Source organism: Pungitius pungitius, chromosome 1, assembly GCF_949316345.1.
Source record: "Pungitius pungitius chromosome 1, fPunPun2.1, whole genome shotgun sequence".
NCBI lineage: Eukaryota > Metazoa > Chordata > Actinopteri > Perciformes > Gasterosteidae > Pungitius > Pungitius pungitius.
Window position 1 is genome coordinate 12318563 of NC_084900.1, and position 12420 is coordinate 12330982.

General features: G+C 41.0%; 1 protein-coding gene across 4 annotated transcripts in view; it reads right to left on the reverse strand.

Annotated features, from left to right (window-relative positions):
* Positions 1–12420, reverse strand: part of sorcs2 (sortilin-related VPS10 domain containing receptor 2) — a 61165-nt gene that overhangs the window by 16204 nt on the left and 32541 nt on the right. For all 4 annotated transcript variants that reach the window (XM_037479321.2, XM_037479320.2, XM_037479319.2 and 1 more), the window contains exons 4-9: positions 8629–8793; positions 7273–7346; positions 6848–6912; positions 1945–2063; positions 1305–1394; positions 407–586 (exon numbers count right to left, since the gene is read on the reverse strand). In XM_037479321.2, the coding sequence (XP_037335218.2) occupies positions 407–586; positions 1305–1394; positions 1945–2063; positions 6848–6912; positions 7273–7346; positions 8629–8793 (693 nt within the window). The remainder of the gene's footprint in view (positions 1–406; positions 587–1304; positions 1395–1944; positions 2064–6847; positions 6913–7272; positions 7347–8628; positions 8794–12420) is intronic.

Sequence of the window (12420 nt, forward strand, 5' to 3'; positions counted from 1 at the left end):
AAGAACCACAGAGAGAGCCTTTTCCTTAATAAATTAGATCATTAGAAAACTATCTTTGTCTAATATCAAAATTGGTTAGATGATCTGAAATATTTAACAACAAAAATGAGAAGCCTACTTGCCTATACGGATCAACTACTTGTGTATGACAGCTGGCTTTCTAACAAAGACCTTGCATTCTACCTCAACTCTTCTCCTGTTTCTATCTCTGCTCTCGAGTCTCTTCTCTGCCCCAGAACCACTACAAATAAAACACAATACCTACCCCAATTGTAATCTTGCTGGCAAGAGTTGAGAGTGGAATCCCTGCTCCTCTGCAGCGAAAGAAGCCATTTGAACTTGTTCAGGTATCTGATTAAGAAGCCTCCCTCCCCCTGAAGGTACTCGTCGCTTTACCACAACTCACCTCAAGTATATCAAGGAGGACATTCTCCTCTGGCTGCTTGGTGCTGCGAACATTTTCCAAGACAATGGAGTAGTAGATGCCCTGGGGATCAGACTGGTACAAGTTATATGTGTCTGACTGGTACCACTCCTGGAGGGCGAGGAAGACCTGGTTCCCATCTGTACTCACTATCTGAACATCCTGGGGGCAGATATAGGGGGTGTAATGAGAGAGAAGACGTGGGAGAGCAAAAAGTCAGTCATTACAAATACTTTGTTTCCTCTTTAATACTTTCTATGCATTTACATTGACTACAGTGAGTATGTGTAAACAATGTGGCATGCAATTCAAATGATTTTTTTATAGCCCCAAATGACAGATTACAATTTTCTTCAGAGGGCTTTACAACATGCACCATTCTTTCTCCAGGAACCCTCTGACATTGTCTCTGACAATTCAAATCCAGCCAGTGCCTCTATTAATAAGGTGGACGGTGCTACCATTAGTGTTCTCAACCACCACTTGGTGCCTTTTGAGAAGAGCAGGGCAGATATGACATGTTTGGTCCCTGGCTCCAATCTAACCAGCATAATGCTAACCATTCAGCTACCAAGATGCTCCGCTCTATATGAGACACTCATTTAAGAGCGCTGGAGGGCTGCATATTTGTCCATTCCTTCAACAACACAGACAACCATCAGCCATCCTGTCTGCACCAAAAACGTCATGACATAATTTGTTGTCCAGAATCGTAAAGGCTCTAAAAGAAGTATACAAGAAGAAAACACTGTTACTTCTACTGAATGGTGCATTCATTTGTTCTATATATTCTCATATTTACAAAAATATGAACAGCACACAAAACGGTTTAGTTTGAAGTCAAATCAGCAGTGAACAAATTATCTTTTGTCTGCTTTACCTTTGGCAAGGCATACTTGGGAAACCTCATCTGGACAAACTCGTTGCGCCGATAGGAGACAAAGTGCTTGGTAGGATTCCCTGAGGTGACCTGAAAGAAAAAAAACATAATCTCAACGAGACAAACTTTTTCAATAAATAATTTACACCACACTTTTGACCGTAGCTTGTCTTATCCTCAGAGCAATTGAAATGGTAGATTTTTAATTACTCCATTTATTTTAAAATATTAGGAGCATTTTAAGGCTACTTGCTCTAATTGAAAACTCAATGTGAGGCATATGTCCTGAAAAAGGTGTCATATTTGTGTATTTTAAAATAACTCTCTAGCGCCCCCTTGAAGTTGGAGTGCCCAGAATGTCCCATTGACTAGCAATGCGACACACATGTCTGGCTTTCTAAAACAAATATTATGTCGTATCTTCTCAATGTGAATGTCATAATGCCATAATAATTACTGGCAGAAATAGGCAGTTAGCGAGTCCATGGAAGTACATACCTCTACATTCAAGAGAAAATTGCTTTTAATATTTAGGAAAAGAAAAAAAGACCAGAATCAGAAACCTTTTTTTTGTTTCACTGAAATAATTATCTAATAAATTGTTATACCTTTCACCTCATCGTTTTATAGAGATGTTTACCTTGACAAATATGTAGTCGTCCTTCACCAGCAGTGAGTTGTGGTCTATTTTTCCAAGAAACTGAGCCTTAACCATTTTGTCCGAACAGTTTTGGATGAGACAGGTAACGTACAGATGACCTGCAGCGGCACACAAACAAAAAAACAAGTTGCTTTTATGTACAAAATATGAATTAATAAGAAATGTTGGCCACATATTTGTGAAGGTTCACAAGTAATATGTGGCAATACATTGCATTTTACATTACGTTAGGATGTACATTATTTCTATAACAATTTACTGAATTCTCAGAACGTGCAAGCTATGTTATGTGAAAACAGTGATGGATAAAGGAATCAAGAATGAGAGGAAAATTCCCATATATTTTTGATGCTTTTTATACCATACATTTATTTAAACAGGATTGCACAGGGACAAGTAAAATAGTGGTACCACAGCAAGTGATCTTTGGTGATGGGGGCCAATGACTCTGGGTAAGGGATCCAATGTGGTCGCAGGTGCGTCCGTGTGAATATCACATTTCATTAATGCACATCACTGAATCGGCTTCTTCCACAAAGTTTTTGTGCTTTTTCTACTCCCAGGTTTCCATGAATCATAGTTATATCTGCACCTGCCTCGTGCCATGGCCCTGCTGACACCTGCTGCTGTTATTGTTAGGAATTCAAGCAGAAAAGCACGCCTAGCGGTAAAAAATTGGACTGGGGATGTTGCATGTGTGCAGATTGAAGGACTCTGTGTCAACTGTTTGATTTTGTGTTTCATCAAATTAGTTAAATATAAGGTTTATGATGTTATGAAATATAATGATGATGGGACATGTTATGAGTAGAGTGCATTAGATGATAATGATGATATAATGCATGCCGTACTGTGTTTACTTGAATATTAGGTGATTAGGTGTAATCAATTCAATTCATATTTTGTGATATTGATGAGCTTAGGGTTTGAATAGGTGATCGAGGGATTCCAGGTTCGGTCACCAGATGGAGCCAGTGAGGAAGGTAATAAAATGCCTGGGTGTGGACAATGGAAGCGGTGACTTTTGGATGTGCAGCAAATCGCAAAAGACTGTAAAAATAATGAACACACCCCGACAAATGCAAAAAGAAAGACACCCTGCGGGGAATCTTCAGAGTCTTCGGAGATCCATACTTTGATGTTGGAATTGACTGTGGGGAAGGAGATTCTCTATTACACGAAATATTACACTATGCATAGTGAAATTCACTTTTAAACCGTGTTTGCGTCTGTTAGTTAATAAATCCTTTTTGATATTTCTCGAGCTAGCTTATTCTTTGACGTTGTATTAGTGTCATCCTAAACCAATGTTACCGAATTTGCTTCTTTCCTGAAGTACTTTTCCCCTACAAGGGTTTCTGTGGGGTGTATATCTGATGGTGGTTTGATCTGATGGTTGTTATTCCTGCAGCGGCCCTGCCTTACTGCTCACAATATTTAAATAATTTCTGTCGTAACGTACATCTTTTACGTAGTTCATTCTGTAAACATCCTGTAGACATCCATTGCATTCTGTCCATCTTGGGAGAGGGATACCACCTCTCCCTAGGGTTTATTCCTTTTTTTTTCCCTGTTGAAGGGTTTTTTCATTTCTAGGGCAGTTTTTCCCGTGCCGATGAGAGTGTTTCGGCATTGCAGATGTTGCATGTGTACAGACTCTAAAGCTCCCTGAGTTAAATACTTAATTTAGGGCTATGCAAAATTGAATTGAATTGAGGTGAGGTGAGGGGCCAGACCAAGCTTGATTCAGTAAATATTGATGAATCAGCTTGAATCAAGTTGTTGCACCTTGTAAATCAAAGCCCCTTTCTGAAGCCAGAACGTGGCATGGAATATGCCGACAAGGGCATGGAGGCCCTGCTCGGCATAGCCAAAAGAAATCTATGGGCCAACCAATGCAGGGATAGCTAGTGAGGTTGGGTAGAGCTTTATTGTAGGCTGACTAGGGACTGCATAGTTCTGCAGGGTGACTTCAAATGCTCATGAAAAAACCTGGAGAGGCAAGATTGGGAGGACGGGCCTGAGGAGGCCTTTCAGGCTTGGCTGCACAATGGCAGACAGGTACCAGTTGGCCAGAAGGGCTGCAGCTACGGCATTTTCAGAGAAATGAACCCAGACAATCGATTAAACCCACTTTGCCTGTAATCTATTTGTGTGTCATGCGTTTGGCTTCTAGTACTTGTAAAACCCGATAGTTTTTTATATTGATTGGATAGTAGGATTGTTGTTGTATAGCGGTTGTTGTTGTTGTTCAAATATTATTAACCTGACTGGTATTGTTGGAAGTTTATGAACTATAATATACTTTAAAGAAACGTTTTCTGTGATAACTTTGTGCATGTGTTGTGTGATAATAGCTGGACATCTTGGTCTTAGTGTTTCTGTTTTTTTTGTGATTGATCATATTTACATCATTTATTCTTAATTTGGTTTCTTACTAGCTAATAATCAAACACACTCTAACCATGCACAACTACAGGTACAGTCTATTTACCATTAACTGGTGTCCAATCGGCTGGAAACTGAACCCCAAAAGGCTTCCATGTGTATACACTTTGCCATCAGTGTATGACTATATTTGAATTGGCATAACAAAGTAAGGAAATTTAAGGGATTAACTTAAGCTTTCATGACATCTGGGCCCTGTTGCTCATACTTGGTTGAACTAAGTCGATCAAATGTTCCATTATCCAGCTCAAATTAACGAGATGATTGATGTCTGGCAATCTCGGTTCCTCAAAGGCTGATCTACGCTCAAACTGTCCAGATGTCAGTCATCAGGAAAATCTTATGTCTTATGTTAGAAGGCGGAAGAGTCAATCACCGAAACAAGGATTTTTAACAGTACAACGGCAAATAAACTTAAATGAAGAGCGTAGTTTTCCTCTGCTGACGACCAGATGATAGAGGCTGTCACATGACTGTAAAGCCCTCTGAGACAATTTTTTGATAATGTGCTGTACAAAATTAAATTAAATGAATCATATAATCATGGCATTTCATGGCATCATAGGCTCATTTTAAGTCCCTCATAACTCAATCAGATTATATTTATTTAAATGTGCCTACTGGCAGGAGGCTTCATGGAATGCATCATCATCCAATGAGATGTTGCTGGCGAAAATAATGATCTCAACTCTTTCAGATTATATAGCCATAATCATCTAAATGATATCAAATAAAGGCTTGAAATATCTCACTTTGCATGTAATGAGTCTATATAATATATTAGTTTCACCTTTTAAGTTGAATTACTAATTTTTCGAGTTTCACCTGTATATTGTTTATAATCAGACATTTGATCAACATAGAAGATCCAGAAATTCATTAAGCGCCAAATAAGAGCAAAACATACAGCGGTTTTCCAGATGTTCTCTGCATCGCAACACTGTACAAACATGCACAGTATGAGAGACCGTATGAAACAGTATGAGAGTGTGTGAGACAGAAGAGACAGTGTGTGAGGCAGTGTATGAGACAGTATGAGAGACGCTATGTGAGACAGTATGAAAGACAGTATGAGAGACAGTGTGTGAGACAGTCTGTGGGACAATCGATTTAGTGTGGTGTTTACCACGTAACAGGAAAATCCTGAGCATCGATGAGGGTTCATACAGGACATCATTGTGATGTCATAACGGGTCTTTGTGAAGTCGGAGAACTGTCTCTCGTTTAAAACGTTAATCTAACTGATATCGATCCTTCATCAATGAGGAAGAGAGCTTCCCTTTCTTCCGTAATCCAGCTGGCTCAAATAAACCTGCGCTGGCGCTCCATATGTTGCTATGGTGATTTAGCCAAACCCGCTTCGGGGAACCAAAAAGCCTGATCTACGCCATCTTATCCTGAAAATGATCCGATTAACTCAGTTAGCCAGAACAGGCTCTCACGTCTGAAAGCACGTCTTAAAACACGTGGTTCAGAAGTGGACATCATGGTGCAGGGAGAAACACCGGTGAATGGACTTTATAAATCGCCCTCATCACAATTTAGTCAGTTTACAATTTTTAACTCCCCACTGCGCAGTTTTGGCCCCCAGCCACCGGTCTGAGTCCTCCCTCCTTGCCCACGACCCGCCTGTATTGACAAAACTTGTTCCTTCTAGCAGGTCGCTCGTTTGTCTCCCTGCTCTGTGGCAGATGTTTCACAGTTTTAATCGACTCACAATCATCGAAGATAATTATGTAGTTGAGAACGCAAAGAACTGATTGCCCTCTATTAGACTCGATGGGTAATCGCCTCCTACTACCCAGAGCCACATTTTGACAAATATGATTTTGCATAGGTTTAGCTGGCCAATCGGGACAAGTCTACAAGTCAACTCTTAGTATATAACACAGCACACATCACTGCACTTCTACAAAACCTAATTGCCGCAGCAGCATAGCCCCTAATTCTGGGGCTATGCTGAACTGTTTTGACCAAAATAGGGTGCTTTTAAGCCAGCTGCAGCTGCAAACAACGTTGGCGTGATGGGCAATTTGCTGACATCCCTTCTACCTAACCCTTTTGCCAACCATCTCAATAGGTTTTTGGTAAGTTTCGCCTCCTTGTGAATCTTCTCTGTCATAGCTCTTTAAAAGCTCTTTTGGAATGAACCTTCTACTTATCAGTCTTTATTATTTACCACATTGGTATACATTGATCCATTTGCTTATAACCCACCATAGGGTTTACATTTTATTGGCCTAATTGACTTCTCATGGTTGGGTGGTATGTGTGACAAAGTTTCACACCTTTTCTTTGCCTTTGTGAGTAAATACACCAATCAATTGTATTCTAATCAGTAATGCCAGTTTGAATTCTAACTGTGTTTTTTCTTACCAGACCCACAACAGTATCATGAGTTACCATACAAATAGTGCATGTAAAATCACAATACCTCCACTTGTGTCTTGCATTTCCATGTGCACCAGATCAGGGTCCATATCCACATCAGATACTGACCTGGAAGAATAACTCAATCCATCAGTATACCATGGATGACCATGGATAATAAATTGAATCAGAAATAGAGGTAAAACTGCAATGTTAACCACCTCCTCTTTAACCAGCCATTTCCAAGCAGCACACTGCTACATTTACAGCCGTTTCCAAAGAGAGTTTTTGCAAGATTTTGTCATTCTTAGGAGACTTCCGTTTTTATAATCTTTAAGTCAATTTTCACAATACCACATTACTGTACACTTGGCATTACTGTTCTACTTGTTTATAATTTGATTCTTAGAACACTATGTATTAGGTCTGCTGACCCATTTGTTACAACATAAGTCTTGAAATCCTTATTTGCCGATGATGACAAATTACCAGAAGAATTTGTCCTTGTTCACACGCTCCTGAAGCAAAGTCCACGTGCGGCCCAGGTCCATCGAAGCAAAGAGCTGGATACAAAGTAAGACAAAGCACCACAATTAGACAGGGAATATAAGTATAAAGCATTACATTAAGAAGCCTAACCTTGTGCTCAATTATAAGATATACGTTGAAAAAGAGGATACATTCAGTCTATATCAGGGGCCACACACTGGGGGGGGGGTGCATGCATGCGGATGGTCTGGTCGACGGGGGGAGGTTGCACGCCGTCATTTTCTGCCTGGAGGAACGCTGTCGTCGATCCTCCTGGCAGGCGCTCGCTCACAGAGTGCGACCCTCAGTGGACTTTTTAAGGAATAGCAGCTACTTTTAAAGAAATGCAGTTGATGTCTTTTGTCTTAAGTCATCCGGCAGGCTGCACTGGACCCTCCCTAGGCCGGATCCGGTCCTTGGTCTATGTGGATCAACTCAGTTCATTAAACAATGCTACTACATTTCATTGTTCACCAAGTTCATTTCTAATGTTATTATTATTTATTAGACCTGTATTTTATTATAGTGTCTTTCCTGAGATTATATAGTATTGATTGCAACCATATTGAACTTGATGCTTTGACACGAGGGCCATTCCTCAATCCTTAGAATGCAAGAACACAGAGGTGTTGACCAACTATTGACCTATCACTATTCCCTACCTCTCTAAGATCCATGAGAAAGCAGTGGCAAATCAGTTGTGTGACTTTCTACATAAGAAAGGTTTGTTTAAGGATTTTCAGTCAGGATTTAGAGTGTATTGTAGCACAGAAACAGCACTGGTGGAAAATACAAATGATCTTCTACTCGCATCCGACAAAGGACTTTTCTTGTCTTGTTTGACCTGAGTGCTATAATGACAACATTGATCATTGTACCCGGTTGCATAGACTAGAACATTTTACTTCAACTACATAATATATTGAAAGCTTCAAAGTGATGCAGAGAAACGAGTTCATGGATTTTTTACTTCTACACTAGATTACTGCATCAATGCATTCCAACAATTAACGAGTAATCACTTTATATATAAGAGTGCGGTTTAATTTACGGGTTCAGTCCACACCGGAAGTAAACAAAGCATTAAAGTATTTGAATCGCATTAATCTTGGCACAGATTAGCGTGTCAATTTTGACAGCCCTAGCTTCAGGACAGAGGATGTGTACGGATTTTGAAGACTATAATGCTCTCTGAGGCCAATTTGTGATTTTGGGCTGTACAAAATAAAATGAATTGAATTGAATGCATTGCTGCTCATACATCACTCTTGTCTTCTTGGTTATTCTTTAAGCTCCATAGGTTGATAAAATACCCACCCTGCCATCTTTACAGTAGGCCAAGAGCTTGTCTTCTTCCTTGGGGTGGAAGATGAGAGTGTCCGGCATGAAGGAGATGGACAGCCGCTGAAAGGAGGAACCTTCGTCTGTGCTGATAAACAGCATCTGATCCCTTTCATTTGTGGATGAACCTACCAGCACTACCTGAAAAGTGAAAAAGACAGGAGGAGGAAGCAAAGAAAACAGTTCAGAGTTCAAATGGTCAATGTGTAATTTCACCATATTAGTCACTCAGTCCACAGAACAATTGTGCATATCAAATAATCCGCAGATTTATGTGAACGTTTTTATTTTGTTTGATTTGGTTTTGCTTTACGGCTGACACAACATATGTACCATTTATAAATCATATGTTCATGTTTTGTTAATTTAATTGTAAGTTCTGTCTTTTCTGGTGTCTGCGACCTCATTTTAGAAATGTATGGCACCAACACGGCCATTACTTTTGGCTTGCTAGCTAGAGAGGTAGTTTATAAATCCATGCAAAAAGTTGCCTTATCCATCCATCTGTTTTATAGAGCTAACATATTCATCGGCCTGCATATGAAAAAAAGGCAACCTCCCGCTGTTCATGTAAAGTCCACAGTCATCATGCGTCACAAATTTAAATTAATTTAAATGAATGGGAAAGTGGGCTCTATAACAATGAACTTGACTGATTGCTTCACCTAAAATAACTAAAACACTGTTCAAATTACAACTCCCAGAAGATTTGCAGTATTTGGTATTTCCTTGAAATGCAAACCCATCTCAGGAAATATATACTATAAAATAAAATTTAATTTTCATTAGTATGGTGAGGACTGCAGATAGGCAGCGAGCAGTATTCCTCACATCTGGCTGCACTACTTGAAAACTGTGGATGTGTGTGTTACTCGCTTGTTCTCAACACACTTCCCAGAGCAGCATGGTCAATTTACGGTCCAGTGTTTTCATACTGCTCTTTATTGGTAAAGACAGTAGAGGCGCAAACAAGTTTATCCTATTCTCATAATAAACCAGGGAGGGCTTTGACAAACGTTTTAATGTTTTAATCACAATCCTGCATTTCTATCCTGTAAAGAGCTTAGGATATCAATAAGCAAACAGCAGCTATCCTGCATTAATGTAAATATCAAAATGTAAAAAGTATTGGTCTTCTACTGTATCATTTAGAGAATTGTCATTTGTATTTTAAATGTTTCTGTAGATTGCTTGATGGGAACACCATCAATCTGGTTGACCTTCATCAGCCAATATGTCTGTTTAAAAGACATCACTCAGTTTAACAAAGTTGAGCTCTCACAGCTGGACATCCTGAGGACATACACACACACTTCCAAACAGGAAGTGGAACAAGGCGCGGTCCAGTTCGGTCGGGCCTCTCGTGCTGCAGGACTTCTGTCCTCCTCCTTTCCGGACGTCGGACCAAGCAAAGCTGAACCTCCTCTGCCCGGTTAGGGCTCTAGACTCATACAGCCACAGAACTGCCCTGTGTAGACATTCCGAACAGCTGTTTGTATGTTTCGGACCACCCAACACTGGGGGCCCGGTGTCTAAACAGAGGATGAGCAAGTGGGTGGTTGAGGTCATCTCACTTGACTATGAATCGGCCGGTCAGCCCGCACCTTTGGCTGCCCGGGCCCATTCTACCAGGGGTATGGCGGCTTCTAAAGCCCTCTTGTCGGGTAAAGTGTCGCTGCACAACGTTTGTATGGCGGCAGGCTGGTCCTCTCCCCACACGTTTGTGAGGTTTTATCATCTTGACCTTAACTCCACGCCTGCAGCGCAGGTTCTCTCGTCAGAATGTGCGCCCTGACTTCACACCACAGTCACTGGCTCATATGCCGGAGTGGGTATTGGTGTTCCCACAGCGTTTTTTACGCAGCTCGAGTTCCCTGATAGGGAACGTCTCCGGTTACGTATGTAACCTTAGTTCCCTGAGGGGAACGAGACACTGTGTGTTCATCCCATACTCCCGGGATGCCCGTGGCACTTGATACGGCCGTTCAGAGATGAATGGGCTTGTGTTTCGGGGCTCTTCATAGCTTCCTGGTCCTGGCGTCGCACGCCTATGACGTACCAGCTCGCCATTGGACTGATTTTACACGTGCTTCATGGCGCGGTCACGGAGGGGCGTTCCTACAGCGTCTTGTTCCCCTCAGGGAACTAAGGTTACATACGTAACCGGAGACGTTCTCGGCCACCTTGACTAGAATGTGATTGCATTAACTGAAGGGTGTCTTGTGCATTATGCATATCAACATTCACTAGGGCTCATGCACTTAGACTCTGGTTTTGGTGTATTGGCTCTAGATGAAAAAAAAAAAATCTACTGTTTTTTTTCTTTATGCAGTGCAAAACTAAATCTTGTGGAACTAAACTTGGACCACTTTTATGAAAAGAGTACATCATAAAGGGAATAGCAACAATTAATTTTAGTAACCCAATATTTAGAGAAATAGGTCTGTTAAAATACTGAAACAAAGTATTTTCTGTGGCAATAACTGTCTCTGCCTGGCATTTATTTTTGCACAGCATTCAAATGTTCATTCAAATCATCTTTGATCATTTTGATGTGCCTCAGCGTGCTCAGGGTGTGTGTGCTAATTGGTGTTCCCACAGGTGTTCGGATAAACCCACAGGGCAGTAATCTCCAGTGCCAGCTCCCACCTGCATCCACTAATCAACCTCACCCACAGCCAATTAAATGGAGAATTCCACTTCTTAAAAGGAGAGCTGTTTTTGAGTGGAGAGGGTTTTCTTTGTTTACACCCATTGTGACCCATACACTTTGACACACCTTGTTTGAGACATTTTTCCACTGACATATCCTTTTTGTTTTTAAGCGCTGTTCACGCTCGTCTTTGTGGATATGTACCTCTGGTTATGGTGTGTGTATTTGGTCGTTGATTTGGTGTATGTTACATTGTTCACTTAAGTATTCTGTCCTTTATTTAGTCGTTTGTACTGTTCATTTTTCTTCAGTTGTCCCAGGGAAAAGAGGACAGCACACTGGGAGTGTTTAGGTAAGAGGCCCTGAGGCCCCCCCCCCCCCCCCCCTATTTATTTTAGATCGAGTGCTTAGTTGTTCGTGTGTAGGCTGAATAGGTCAGGGGTCTTTTTCCATTGGTTAATTTTTTTGCTTTGGTTCCACTCAGCCCCATTTCCCCGTTACCGTATTATAGGTTAAATAAACCTGGTTTAAACGGTACTGCTTTGTGTTTGTCCTGCTTGTGAACCCACACAACCTCATCACTTCACCAACCTTGCAGCACGCTCCCGTGTGACGGCGTGTTACGGTCTCCTCTCTTGAGGGGAGTGCGTAACAATAATAGATGTTTCCAGATGCATTGTGTGACACAAAAAGCTCAAAATCATTCGTTCCATATTTTTTGCATGATTTGGCCATGACTTTTGTTGCTGCAATAAAATATTAACTGACATTTAGTTCAATGTCTGGTTTCCCCGCAGGGTTAGCCAGCAGATAGCAAGGTGATTCATTGATTCCGGCTCACTTCCTATTGATGTGTCTTGGTGGATCCTGGTTAGGTCAATCCATTTAGGCCAAAAGCAGCTGATGTCAGCGGGCCTTTGTCATTGCACAAGTTAACACAAAATCCTTGAGCTTCCATCAATGCTGGTCAGAGACGACAACAATTCTCCAAACACATCTCTACAGTGCTGTGTCAGTGCTGAAGAATGGTGCTGCTATTCTTGTTTCTTTAGTATAGATGGGAAAATCTTTTTGTGTTTAAACCTACTCAAAATTATAATTTTATTGCGCCAAAC